Below are 13,054 nucleotides of genomic sequence, written 5' to 3'. Positions count from 1 at the left end.
ATTAAAAGCATAGAGTAACTTATATAAAAATAGGAGTAAAAATATAAAAAAATAAAGTTAAACACCGATTTCTTAAATAAAAATGAGAAATGATACAAGAGAATGAACTAAATTTTATAACTCAAGTTTACCTGTTAAAGAGAAATAATATTAAGATTGAATAGCTAGAATAATTTAAAAAGAAATAAATGTTTAGAGAATATGAAAATGTAACAAGAATATAATATAAAGATGGTAGATGGAAGATTATGAGAAAATAAAAATACCAAGAATTTTATAACATAATACAAAGATTTACATGGTAAAATAGAAAAATGTCGAACGTCCAAAGATGATTTTAGAATTATCTTGATTCCTCTTTTAATATATTATATAAATTGATAGATAGATAAATAGATAAAAAATAAATAGTAAAAGTGAGTAAAATGTGATCATAAAATAACTTTTATAGCTCAATTTACACTACTAAATATAATAATATTAATATTAAAAACATATAATAAGCTAAAGAAAAATAAAAATCACGAGACTAAGAAAGAACAAGGAAGAAAAATCTTAAGTTATAATACAAAGAATAAAGTTAAGCTATATCATCTTAGGAAAAAATGTATGACAAAATAGAAGAAAAATTTAAGTATTTAAAAAGAATAAAATCTCATCTCAATCCCTAATAATTTTTATAAGTGACCGCATCCTAATAAAATTAAAATACTATCTCAACCCTCATCTATTCATTCCGTTAGATATTCTAGTCTCACGGTTAAACTTTTCGTTAAATAATAACAGTAGGATCCTAACTGTACTGTTATTTGTATACGTGTCATTGCACAATTTGGTTAGGACACATAGCTTGAGTCATCAAAACGACTATATGTCCTAATCAAATTATACAGTAAAACGTATACAGCTAACGATACAGTTTTGATTTTACCGTTATCATTTGATGAAGAGTCTAACGAGGGATTAGAATGTTTAACAGAACGAATGGATGAAGTCGAATGGCATTTTAATTTTGTTAGAGTGCGGATCATCACTTATGAAAATTGTTAAGTACTGGAGTAAGATTTCACTCATTTAAAAATTTTCAAACTACCTTTTGATTCTCTTCTAATAAAATTATAAATAGATGTGTCACTATCGATTGTAAGAAAGGTCCAATAATGTTACCGGCTTACCGCACTCCGAATATCTGATTTGCCACACCTTTGCTTGACAGGTATTCTAGTTACACAATATTTCTTCGGACAATCCAGTAATTGTAGAAGCTTCAAATCAAACACTCAAACAGCATACAATGTGAAATTTGTAAAAAGATATATTTTAATCAGTACTGGAAAGTTTCTAAAGGAGAAGTTATATATATAGTATTAAATATATTGAAAACTTTACAAATTTTCCCTTCAAAAATCTTTAACCAGTGTTTTTGTGAAACCCTTGAACAAAGCACATTGGATTTCTCAAGAGTCACCGTTCTCATCCACAAAAATCACTAAGTAGGTCCATCCCAGAAGGTATGTTTCCTGGACAATTAACGGTTGATGCATCCGTTCCTGTTAGAGCAGAGGATAAAGATAAAAAATCATGGTCTGAGATGAAGGGGGCCCCCTCAAGTCGTTTAAGTTGTATACATGATTTACCTATCAAAAATGACCATGGAGCGAAATTCGCAGTTAGCAAAGCTGCAAGGAAACGTGAAATCAGTCAATCAGCTGGAATAAAAACTGCTGAGTCAATCAGTCAATTAGCAGTTATCTGATCTTACGGCTTGGATATTTCTATCTTAACCGAGGGATGGCAATCATTTCCAAATGCATTTAGAGTATGAAACAAAAATGCTCTATGCGTCACGATTGCTATCTCTTTTTCTTTTCGTGTCCACAACCTGTGATGGAGTGAAGAATAATAAACATAAATAATTAAAAAAAAAAAGAGAAATCAATCTTTTCACGTTTGATGTTATCCGGTAACCTGCAAGGTTACATGAAAGTAATGGGAAATTACAACAAAACAACGATTATTTTGTTCTTTACAAAGAATTACATAGATCTTGAACTACCGATCATCACTAGATATCTATCTAGAATAACCAACATATGGGTGCCAATAATCACAAAAGCATTCGGCAAGCAGTTATCTATTTATTCTAAAGAAGATAAATTCTACTATGTATGGCCTTTTGTAATAAAGAAGATAAGTAAAATTAAATTAGCTTTTACAAAATGAATGGAGTGTTACTCCTCAGCATATCTACAATGCACTACTCTTTATATAATTGTAAACAATTAGCAACAAAGGTTTTCGTGAACAGAAATATACCAGTCCAGGAACTTAAGCCCTCTATCAGTTAGTTCTTCCTTTGTCTCTCTAGCATTAGCCTTCCACCAAATATCCTCATTGCTATCTATCTGAAAACAAAATAAAAGGACACTTAGCATAAGTAGGTGTGCCATTTTGTATGAAACGACAAGGGTTCTTAAATCAAAGTCATGAATTCTAGGTACTTGCCAGTGAAAAATCAATTGCAGGAAACAGATGTTGATACTCACTAATGCTTCTTCTTTTGTCACAGGGATGAACTCCCTGCATAAGAAAACACATTGAGACAAACGTCTGTAGGAATGAAGGATGAAAGACGAAAAGGGTTTACAGCTTTTGAAATAGAGGCTTCTTTGGCTGTATGACTTATGCTTGTTCCCTCCTTGTTTATTCTTTATATGAAATCACAAAGTAAATTTAGTTTGGGATGCATACATATCATTAATAGCTTGGAAAGGACAGTTTTACTATACGAGCTTCATTGATTTTCAATTTGTAGTGGCAATATATAAATGTTCACGACAAAGTTCAACAGCAACAATTGGGGGGCAATTAATACTTGAAATTGCATTATGACTGCTGTTTCCTGCATGAGCTATCATTAGGGGAAGTGCATCTATTCCATCTATGTAGTCCTCACCGCCAAATACGCCAACAGCTGTTTGTAGAGTCCTATAACCATATGTTGTAGCATACAATCAGCTAGTCCTATATATATCATACCAACGTACGGGTGCTAATAATCATATAGAACAATCAGCAAGTAGTTATCCTGCCCATTTATTTCTAATAAATAGAGGGATAGTTTGAGGTCCAATGGATGACTTCGCAATATCATAAGACAATCAAACAAATGAAACACCAACAAGAAGAAAAGCTATTCCCACTTGGTGAGATTGGCTCTGTGGATCAAATTACATTATTCTATTTTGTCATAAAAAGAAGCACATTATATGCAAAAAGAATGCTATGCTACTAGATTTGTCATTTGTGTACTTTAAAATCAAATGTATAATTTTGATGTTAATGCTAAACTTAAGTCTAATAATTCACACAGATGCCTATACCTCAATAAAGGAGATACAATGACTAGGTCAATCCTCTTTATAAGCCCAGAAGCACGAACATGCTTTCGCAAATTATCAACCTGCCAGCTGCAAAAGATTATGATACACTCACAAAACTAAACTACATCTTTTCTATCTCTCAACTATAGGACTAATGCAAGCTTTTGCCTATGGAACAAAATTCACACAATATGCTGCAAAATGAGTAGGGTAATTGCACTTTACCTGTTGCCAGCCTAATGGCGTAAGTTGTGCATCAAAATATGCAGGATTTAAGTATGCATCGTAATTCTTGTCTCCTTCGACATTGTGGATCCCCTGTGCATGCCTGACCTGGATGAATGTTTTTATCAGTTGGCAATGCCTTGATTTGAATGGAAAGGATCAAGCGCAACTAAAATCCTGAATGTGCTTCTAACAAAATACACATCAGCTTTAAGTCAACAAAAAATTTAGCGCGTTGACTTAAAAAAAAGTTCAAAACCAACCAGGTGAATTGTTTTACAACGATGCAATGGAAACAAACACGGAGCAACACCAGAATCCGTATTCTCTGACAAACCTAGAACCAGCAGCAGAAAAAAAATTGTCATCAACTGAACAATTAAGTAATCTGAACTAATAGTGAATTATGAACAAGAGCTATTACTAGATCAACACGATGTTATAAGTATCGCTACATTGTTAAGGTTGATACAGTGGATCTTCTATTCTTACAACAAATCGCAAAGTGAAATAGATAAAATAAATCAGATCGCAGACAAATTCAGATTCAGATCACAAAATTCCAGAGAGAAGTTAATTTATTAATTCACAGCAAAAGCACGTTTAAGGACACTTCAACCGAGACATAACCTAAACGAGCCTCGCGAAGTAGCGTTCGAATAATCAAATTCAGCATCGCCAATGGAAGAAACAGAAACGCACAGGGAGAGAGTAAAACAAAAGAAAAAGAAGAAGCGAGAGATCGCATCGCGCGGATGAAACTTGAGGATGAAGAGAAAATAAGAAAGCCGAAGTTGAAGGCCTAGAAAGATAGATAGGTAAATGATAATGAAATTGAAGAGGTTCCGGTCAGGGAAGTGAGAAGTGAGGAAGTATCGTACCTGAGAAGCAGAGAGCAGAAGGACGAGAACGAGAACGAGAACGAGAGCGAGAGCGAGAGCGAAATGCGCGGGAAATGGAGGGAAAGCTTAGCGAAGAAGACGGCGACGATGATCCAATCAGAGAAAAAGTGCTTATGCTGCTCGTAGCTGCGACTATTAATGTGAACGTGAGCATTTTTTATTTATTTATTTGGGACTGAGCGGATCTTCTTGATTGCAGTGTTATGGTTTCAGTCTCTCAGATAGCAATTTGAATTTGAATTTGAATTTGATTTGAATTCCATTTCACCCCTCCTTTCATGTAATGGTTGTTAGAGAATGGATGTGTTACCTACCATCAACCATGATTAAGTGTGTAATAGCTTCGAGTGTTAGACTAGACCCCGTTTTGTTAATGATAACAACTCAACTCCAAAAATAAATAAATAAATCATATCTGAATTATTGTTTTCTGATTAAATCTGAATTAAATCTATTTATTTCCTACAAAAAATAAATAAATAAATTTATTCAGAAGCAATCCTACGAAAAATTTTGTGAAAGCTAGAAATTTGCTTCACTTAATTAAAGTTTTATTTTCCCATGCATTCTATTCTATATTTTGTCGAATTCTTAATTTCTAATTAACTTCCAAAATCCGTTCATATGCGATGGATTTTAAAATATATGAGATAAGGTTTTAAATTCTAATAATAAAAACAGAATCGAACTCTTTTCGCAAATAAGATGCGCACATTCATTCTATCTCCGCACACAGAATTCTTCGGTTATTCCAAAATCCAAATTACCTGAAATCAAATGGCTCTGCGGATTCATGTTATTCCCACACCAAGGCTCTTCTCCTCCTCCTCCTCTTCCACCCCCATCACCACCCACCTCTTCTCTGCAAGGCTCAACACGCGAATCTCATGCACCAAGAATAACAATAACAACAGCAGCAACAAGGGCATTAGCGACGCCACACTGGCCACAGAGCTAGGCATCAGGATCACCGGCATCAGAAGCCGGGTGAAGCAGACTGAGCAAGCCATAAACAAGAGCCGCCACCTCCTCTTCCGCCACCTCTGCGAGTACATGGGTCTCAACGAAGACAACGCCAAACTCCAATGGACCAAAATGGAAGATAGCCAGAAATGGGCATTGGTTCAAGGCTTTGTCGCCGAGTGGGGTGCACTCTTTCACCCATTGTCCGCAAGGTCCACTAAAGACATGGTCGAGGAGTATCTTAAACAAGGGAATGGGACTGGGACTGGGGCTGGGAACCCATCTACAGATTCAGCTTCTTCTCTGGTTCATTTCGTGGAATCAAGAGGATGATTGGTTTCTCAGAGAGAACATGAGTTTTCTAGAACTATTTGGGAGTTAAGATGTTCTTGTTGGTTAGAATTTTTGTTTCTTTTTTTACAAAATTAGCTCAGGAAAACAAGAAAATTTTATTTGATCCAAAAGAAATCCACGAGTTGTGAGTTGTGACCTCTTTTTTCTTTCTTATATTTTTCAGTTGATGTTTTTTTTCGCTTGGCACAACTGAATCTCATTAATATGTACTCAGCAGCATGGATAACCGAAGATGCTTAACTAAATTGAAAAGATGACATAAAACACTCGATCTGAGATGAAAATGAAAACTATTATTACTGTTTGGTGCTCGGTTATAAATCAAGGAGATTGTTATGATGGAATGGAACAGACGACTACAAGAGACCTACAAATTAGATAGTGCAAACTGAAATGATGTGTAATTAATTATACAAGTATCACCACTTAATTTGCAACTCGACTATTTCATTACTCCTCAAAAGTACTAAAATAAACATCATATCGATCTAGTCTTTTTTGAGAATTAAAGTTCATGCTCTGTTTTCTTGCATGCTAACAGACACGCTTGACCAGAAGACAGTCCAGTAATTGTTGCTGTCAAGAGTTAACATCTGAGACACCAGAAATCCAATAATCTACCATATGTGGAACAGTACTACAAACTATGATCTATGAGTTGCACACAATTATAAGCCATCATATCGTAGGTGAGATCACAGATATACCTGTACAATTGTTCATACCTGTGAGTGTCGAAAATTGTAACAGGCCAATCCAATTGAGAAGCATAGTTATTTTTAATATTTTTATCCAGTCAAGAAATATTGCCAAACAGAAAAGATATAATTTAGTAAGAATATTTATGTACAACGTGCAAACCAGAAAGCTGTACTGCATCCATGAAACGTGTAAGAGAGAAATTCATTAACACCACCAATCAGAAATGCAGCTGTCTGCAGTTTGCAACTGTAGCTTCTGCGGGACAATATGGACACTTGAATGTTCGAGTGCTGTTTTTGGATAACTTCAAAATTGACTGCTTGCAGAGAACATGTAGACATGGCAGCAACATGGGAGGATTCTCTTCACTCCCTTGATCCCTACTTACAGGGCATACAAAAATCGAATGGAATTGAAATTCCTTACCCAATTCTACAGGCACTGGCAACTGTTTCATTGCCTGCCACTCTTGCTTCTTTGCTGCCATTACATTAGCCAGCTTTAAGAGTGTAGGCAACCCCTCAACTCCAGCTGCAACTGCCACACTCAGTGGACTCTGGTAGGACTGCCCCAAGAGAGTGCAGAACTTCCGTCCAAGCTCTTCGGTTATCATCTCCCAATGAGCTGGTGACATCAAATCAGAATAAGGGGAGCTCTCAAGCCTTCCTGCATACAAGAGGCAACCCATAAGCTTTTGGAAGTCATCCTTGTTGAGGGGAGCAAAAGGAGCAAGATAAGTTCGTGCATATTTTAAGGCATCAGCTCGGGTTCCATTTTGCACGACCTCTACAAACTGCAATGTGTGAATCTTGAACTCAAGATTGGAACCAATCTTGACAAGTTCATCCCGGTTGGCAGAGCCCCATGTTAGAGCAGGCTGAAGATTTCTAACCCTCATAGCTTCAAGAATCTGATGCATTTCGATGAACTTCAACCTTAGAGCAGTTAAATCCAGCTCTCCAGCCTCATTTATAATGCTATCTCCAAGATCAAATAAACCTTGATGGTAAAAGTGACTTGCAATGATCTGATTTACAATATGATTATCAAAGTCAACGTTTCTGTAAGCCTTTGATATGTCGGGGTTTAAATATTTTTCAAGGAGTTTTTGGTACTTGGAAAGACTTAGATTCAGTTCCTTCTGTGGTCCTTCTAACTGTTTAAGTGCCACAATAGCATTAAGCTTTGACTTCAGATCTGTAAGAACGGACTTTTGATCAACAGGGGTTGAGGGGCCATTTGGTGCCTGGATTGTTGCCAATGCCTGCTCAATTTCACGCCCCACCTGGTCAACAACTTCTTGAGACTTGGAAGAGGATAACTTTTGCTTCTTAGCTACACGGTCAAATGCATCTTTGATGCTACTCAGTTCCATCTCTCAGTTAAGATCACACAATCCTACAAAAAAGTTGCAAAGAGTTACTACCGTTTGAAAAGACTCAACAGATTGTTTTTTCTTGCACAAAAAAAAAGATGAATATATATTGGAGCACAATGAGCACCACACCAACAAACAGTTAAACACTATACAAATCGTTAAGTCCACTACCTACATAAGTCTTAAAGAAAATGCAACTGATATCCAGTCTAGTTAAATTTGGAAAGACTATCATTTCAAACTTGTAAAAGCATTAATAATACCAAGAAAGCAAAATAAAAATAAGTCATAAATCAAAGATTTTGAAAGCCCTGCTTTTGTCGAAATTTCATGCAAGGCTCAACTTCATTAGCGTACAGTTTCAACACAGCTAAGTCTCACATTACAATATAAGAATCTCAAACATTATATAAGACAATCCAAAACTTAGAAAGGCAATTCAAACTACGGCTCTAGCTTAAGTCAATCTAGAAGATCCTCTGTTTGGATTCAAATACTTAAGTAAAGATGACTCTAATCAACTAAGTATTGCATGCTTAACATGAGAAACATCACATAGAACATAGTGCAGAAGTCTTTTTTTTCCCACTATTATTATAAACATGCTCTTCATCTCAGCAAACAATCTTCCCTTTGTAGCTTGTAAAATCGATGAATTTTCATTATTGATTATGCAAAGCTATCCTGAAATCATAAAATGTTCTCCTTCATCATAAAGGAGTGACAAAAGTGGAAATGAAAGAGGAACCTCAATGATTCATATATCACATCTTCAATTAACAAAGTGACTAGTGTCGTAATTGTCCCCATTCTTGGGAGTGGATATAGAGTGGCCGCAAATATCTATCATGGTAAGAGCCAGAGACATTTGAGAACAGAAGCAAAGTTCAATCATGGTGAAGAGTGAAAATCCTCTTCATAACTTTTCGTATCCTCCATTCCCGTCCCATGCCCCATTAGGGTAGCTTCTAAGGGGACTTGCCATAAGGAAGTTTCGGCAGGCTCATGATATGGGTTCTAACTCCTAGCTTCCAAGCGTTACTATAGTAACTAACAACCTAAGATCTCACATTAGAATTCCGATATAAATACGACAAATAATGGCATCTAACGTAATTTTCAAATCAAGAAATTACTAAATAACCTAAAGACAGATTATATCAATCATTAAAATAAAGACAGAATCAAAATAGTGACATAGATACAAACGTTTACAATAACTGAATTTAAAGAATCCATTATGAAATACATAGTTCAATCTACCATATCTAAGAAAACTTAATACTCGAATATATCAATAGAGAATCAACCACACAGTTAGGCTACCAATGTGTTTGTGATAAATGCAGATTACAATGCTTAAAATAGAAAACACAGACACAGTTAGGCTTTTTCATATAGAAGATACAAATCCACAACAAAAATCTAATACAATAATAACATCAGGAGTAGCAATCCACAAACGGGAAATAATTGGTTCTCTCTCTAACACAATCCCGGATTGCTAACAAATGCTTATAATCAACCAGAAAATATATAATTAGAAAATTCACTTAATTGGAACTATGAATTCAAAACGAACAACACATCAAAAAAGAAGGAAATAGAAAACAAATCACAGATCATATAATATATATTTCTGTTATTTTCCATCGATTTTACCGAAAAGCCATTGAATAGTTAACAACTTAACATAAAGTAAAGGGGAAAAAGTGAAATGGCAAATAAATAAGAGAAAGAAAGGGTTTGTGAGAAGAAATAGGAAATTGGGGATTACCTGAGAGTGAGAAAGAGCGAATGGGCGTCTGTGATGTGTAAGAGAAGACCGAGAAAGACAGAGCGAGGAACGGAAGCGTGTGTGGAAACTGGACCACACGTGCAAATATCAAAAGAAAATATCCGGGCTCCCTCTTTTAGCTAAATTGTCCCTCTTCTTCAGGAATTTTCTCATATACCCTTCGGATCTAAAATTCCCTCTCTTATCCACAAAGATTTGCGGATTTGGCTTCTCTTAATCACTTTGTTACCCGTGTCAAATTCTAATCAGTGATTAGTGATTACGGTAAAATATTCTAAAGGATAATTAATCTTCTTATATTTCTTAGATCATACAGGTTTTCATTTTTAGAGGAGAAAAGCTCTATACAAGCAGCAATCTATATCTATATTGATGATAAAAATGATGTAAAAAATTAGTTATTATGTATTTCTGTAAAAATATATGATGTTTTATATAGTTATAATATATTCTTTTCCAAAGTTAAGATAAGTGCATTTCACCAAAAATGAAGTACAATGCTCCGATAAATTTTGTATTTATACTTGTTACGGTGGGTAACCGGAGATTAATGGGTTGGATGGCGTTAGTTGGCCCAAACGTATGAAGGAGGCGGCTTTCGAGTGGACCTGGTACTCGGTGTTCCTCCGTCCGACTTGTACGTGAGAAAGAATGGGGGGTGGTACCTGCAAAGACACTCCGATGCCTAAGTTAGCAAGAGTGTGAGCAGGTTAGAGAGTATTGGACTTGGTGATACCTGAATGGTGTCAGTGTATTTATAGTGGCGAACCAATAACCACCGCTGAAGTAGTGCCACCTTTTTAGGTGGATAACCGTTCCTATATCTTAGGGAGGTTAAGATATGGCTCTATGAAGTGGTTAGAGAGTTTCTAGGGGCAGTTACTCATTCGAATGAGTGTTATCTGCCAGCTGACCCTCGTATCCGACTTCTCTGGAGCAGGTCGTGTTCAGTACCGACTTCTGGGAATGAAGGCTGGTACTGGGTGAGGGCCAACCCTTTGGGTTGGGCCTTTTTGCTTGGATCCTGGACCTTTATTATTGGGCCAGGGTATGAACAGTGCCCCTACTCGAGCCCAATTTCTTTTCAGGATTTGGGTTCGAGTATTCAACTCGGGGTCGTAGCCGATTTGCGAGAGGACCGACGTGATGGTTTAAGAACCGACGTGATTTTCTTGACCTTTCGGTTCTGACAGTTACGTCTAATCAATCGTCGTGTCCGTTAGGGGTGTGCGTAGGGATTTAATGGCCTTGGTAACGGTGCATCTTCATTAATGATTGCCCCAATTTTACCCTTATGCCCCTAACGTTCTTATAAATACTTTCCCTCTCTTTCGTTGTTTCGTTTCTGCAATCTTTCAAATTTCCCTTGCATTCGTTCGTGCTGCATTCTCGCGTTTCGAAGACTTTTACTTCCTCCAGTCTTGATTTCAGACTTAAAGGTTAGCTTTTTTCCCCTTCTGTAACATGCTTTCTATTTGCGTGCCTTTATTTTGTAGGTAGACTGGTTCGTAGGCTTTAGTTCCGTACCCCCTCCCTTTAGAGACCGTGTGTTGATTTTTCTTTTCTTTTTGTAGGTTTCTTGTCACCCCTTTTAAGAAAAGAAAATGGCTTCCGTAGATGTTCTTTCTCAGTGGGTTGATGTCACGGTCCTAGGGGAGGAGCCTTCAGTCGATACCGAGTTTATCACCCACCTTCGTACTCATCATAGAATTTGTACTTCTGAAGAGGATGAGTCGAAGTATGAGTTGGTAGTCCTGGGTCCAGAAGACCGGGTTTGCTTCGGGAGGGCCGACGAGGCGGCCCCTCATTTCTTTTTTATGTATGAGAGTATGGTCACCCGTTTGGGCGTTTTTCTTCCATTTTCAGAGTTTGAAATGTCTGTATTACGTCATTGCCGGGTTGCTCCCACCCAGCTTCACCCCAACTCTTGGGGTTTTTTGAAAATTTACCAATTTATCAGCCAGGCCTTAGAGTTCCCGACTTCTCTGAGGATTTTCTTCTATCTCTTCCACATGACCAAGCCCTTCAGTGGGTTAAATAATAAGCAACAGTGGGTGTCCTTCCGGGCCATACAAGGTCGGAGGCTTTTTACCCTTTTTGACGAATCCTTTCACGATTTTAAAAGCTATTTTTTCAAAGTTCAAGCAGTAGAGGGTCACCACCCCTTTTTCTTAGATGAGAGTTCTTCTCCTCGCTTTCCTCTATACTGGTTAGAGGCCTCCCCCTGTGAGAAATATGGTCTGGACGACCTGGATGAAGTGGAGGCGGCCATCGTAGGGTTCCTCCGAGAAGTGTGGGGGAGGGCCCCATACTTGGATACTAAAAAATTTCTCCAGGGGTCGCCGGCCTTTGTCCAGTCACAACTAGGTAGCTTTTTGCGTTTCTCACTTATTTCCGACTTGCAATTTCTTTTACCGACTTGTCTAACTTTTAGCTACCGATTTGTTTTTGCAGAGATGGCAAAGAAAAACGCTCAAGAGTCTTACCAGAGGGTTCAGGAAGCCAAGGCAAAGTCTCGTGCCAGATCTGGTGGTGCTAGGGCGATTGTCTCTCCTCCTCCTCCTCCTTGGAACGTTGGGACTCCCTCCCAACCTATTGTAATTTCTTCCTCTGCTTCCTCTCTGCCACCCCCTTCTGTCCGACCTACTCCTGAACCAGAGCCGAAGAAGCGCAAGACCTTAGAGTCTGGCGCTTCTGGTGAGGCGGACGCTCTTGCGTTCGTCCGAAAGAACATTTATCCTCATGCTCGTATGAGTATGGATGATGTTTCTGTTCGGCACTACCTCACCACTGTGGTTGAGGAGAGTCTCAAGACGGCGGGGGTTTGTGGCAAACTCTTAGATATATTTGAGAAGACTCCTCTCAGCTCTTTAGGGACGACCTCGAGGGTCGAGGAGCTGGAAGGCAGGTCAGAGGATCATAGAGTCCCCTCCTCGCTCTAAGGACGCTCCGAGTTCTTCTGCTGCTCCTCCGACTTTCTCTCCAACTCCTGGTCCTGGTGGTGGTGATCCTTCTACTCCTCTTGCAAAGAAGTGATTTTGTTGGTTATTGGGGGTCCGGCCTGTGGACCCCTCCCCCCTTTTTAAACTCTTTATATTTATTTGTTGATGTTTGAACAATTTTTGGCCTTTTAAGGCCGTAAACAAAACAATTTATAATACCCTTTTTTAATAAGGGTTTAATTTAGCGTTTTAAATAAATGCCCTTTTTGGATAAGGGTTTTGAGTTACCTTATGTGCGCATGCTTTTCTGTTCGTGGTTCTTTTGACTCTTTGATCTTTTCTGGAAAAAACCTTTTCTTTGGGGCTTGCCTGCTTTTCTGAATCTCTTTGATCCTCAAGGCAGCCTT

At 37.6% G+C, this 13,054-nt stretch overlaps 3 protein-coding genes across 13 annotated transcripts; 1 reads left to right on the top strand and 2 right to left on the bottom strand.

Moving 5' to 3' along the window:
- LOC107624049 (phosphoglycerate mutase-like protein 1) lies at positions 1,026-5,385 on the bottom strand. Of its 10 annotated transcripts, none has more exons than XR_002356003.1 (10): positions 4,490-4,820; positions 3,872-3,945; positions 3,609-3,716; positions 3,384-3,463; positions 2,827-2,988; positions 2,506-2,709; positions 2,317-2,405; positions 1,763-1,882; positions 1,638-1,679; positions 1,026-1,550 (listed from the first exon to the last, which is right to left on the bottom strand). XR_002356003.1 is itself a non-coding variant. In XM_021113859.1 (10 exons), the coding sequence occupies exons 1-10, from the start codon at positions 4,662-4,664 to the stop codon at positions 1,529-1,531; spliced, it is 1,035 nt and encodes a 344-aa protein (XP_020969518.1). In that variant the 5' UTR covers positions 4,665-4,820; the 3' UTR covers positions 1,026-1,528. The 10 variants fall into 10 exon arrangements, 9 of the variants coding, with proteins under 9 accessions (XP_020969518.1, XP_016181976.1, XP_020969520.1 ...); XM_021113859.1 differs by having other exon boundaries at positions 2,547-2,709; XM_016326490.2 differs by having other exon boundaries at positions 2,506-2,581; positions 4,490-4,817.
- LOC107623048 lies at positions 5,119-5,966 on the top strand. The gene has a single exon (XM_016325179.2). The coding sequence runs from the start codon at positions 5,288-5,290 to the stop codon at positions 5,804-5,806; it is 519 nt and encodes a 172-aa protein (XP_016180665.1). The 5' UTR covers positions 5,119-5,287; the 3' UTR covers positions 5,807-5,966.
- LOC107623047 (protein RMD5 homolog A) lies at positions 6,254-9,844 on the bottom strand. Of its 2 annotated transcripts, none has more exons than XM_016325177.2 (2): positions 9,685-9,844; positions 6,254-7,927 (listed from the first exon to the last, which is right to left on the bottom strand). In XM_016325177.2, exon 2 carries the CDS (start codon positions 7,902-7,904, stop codon positions 6,747-6,749), a length of 1,158 nt encoding a protein of 385 aa, XP_016180663.1. In that variant the 5' UTR covers positions 7,905-7,927; positions 9,685-9,844; the 3' UTR covers positions 6,254-6,746. The 2 variants fall into 2 exon arrangements, with proteins under 2 accessions (XP_016180663.1, XP_016180664.1); XM_016325178.2 differs by lacking the exon at positions 9,685-9,844 and adding an exon at positions 8,656-9,675.

The sequence above is a fragment of the Arachis ipaensis genome, chromosome B10, assembly GCF_000816755.2.
Source record: "Arachis ipaensis cultivar K30076 chromosome B10, Araip1.1, whole genome shotgun sequence".
NCBI classification, from domain to species: Eukaryota; Viridiplantae; Streptophyta; class Magnoliopsida; order Fabales; family Fabaceae; genus Arachis; species Arachis ipaensis.
This window is presented reverse-complemented; position numbering and strand designations above follow the sequence as displayed.

Bases quoted from the DNA above. Each gene is read 5' to 3' on its own strand.
- LOC107623048 (XM_016325179.2), top strand. From the start codon at position 5,288: ATGGCTCTGCGGATTCATGTTATTCCCACACCAAGGCTCTTCTCCTCC.
- LOC107623047 (XM_016325177.2), bottom strand. From the start codon at position 7,904: ATGGAACTGAGTAGCATCAAAGATGCATTTGACCGTGTAGCTAAGAAG.
- LOC107624049 (XM_021113859.1), bottom strand. From the start codon at position 4,664: ATGCTCACGTTCACATTAATAGTCGCAGCTACGAGCAGCATAAGCACT. The intron at 2,989-3,383 runs GTATAGGCATCT...ATATGGTTATAG, and splicing joins ATTGTATCTCCTTTATTGAG to GACTCTACAAACAGCTGTTG. The intron at 1,551-1,637 runs GTAAATCATGTA...CTGCTCTAACAG, and splicing joins TCCATGGTCATTTTTGATAG to GAACGGATGCATCAACCGTT.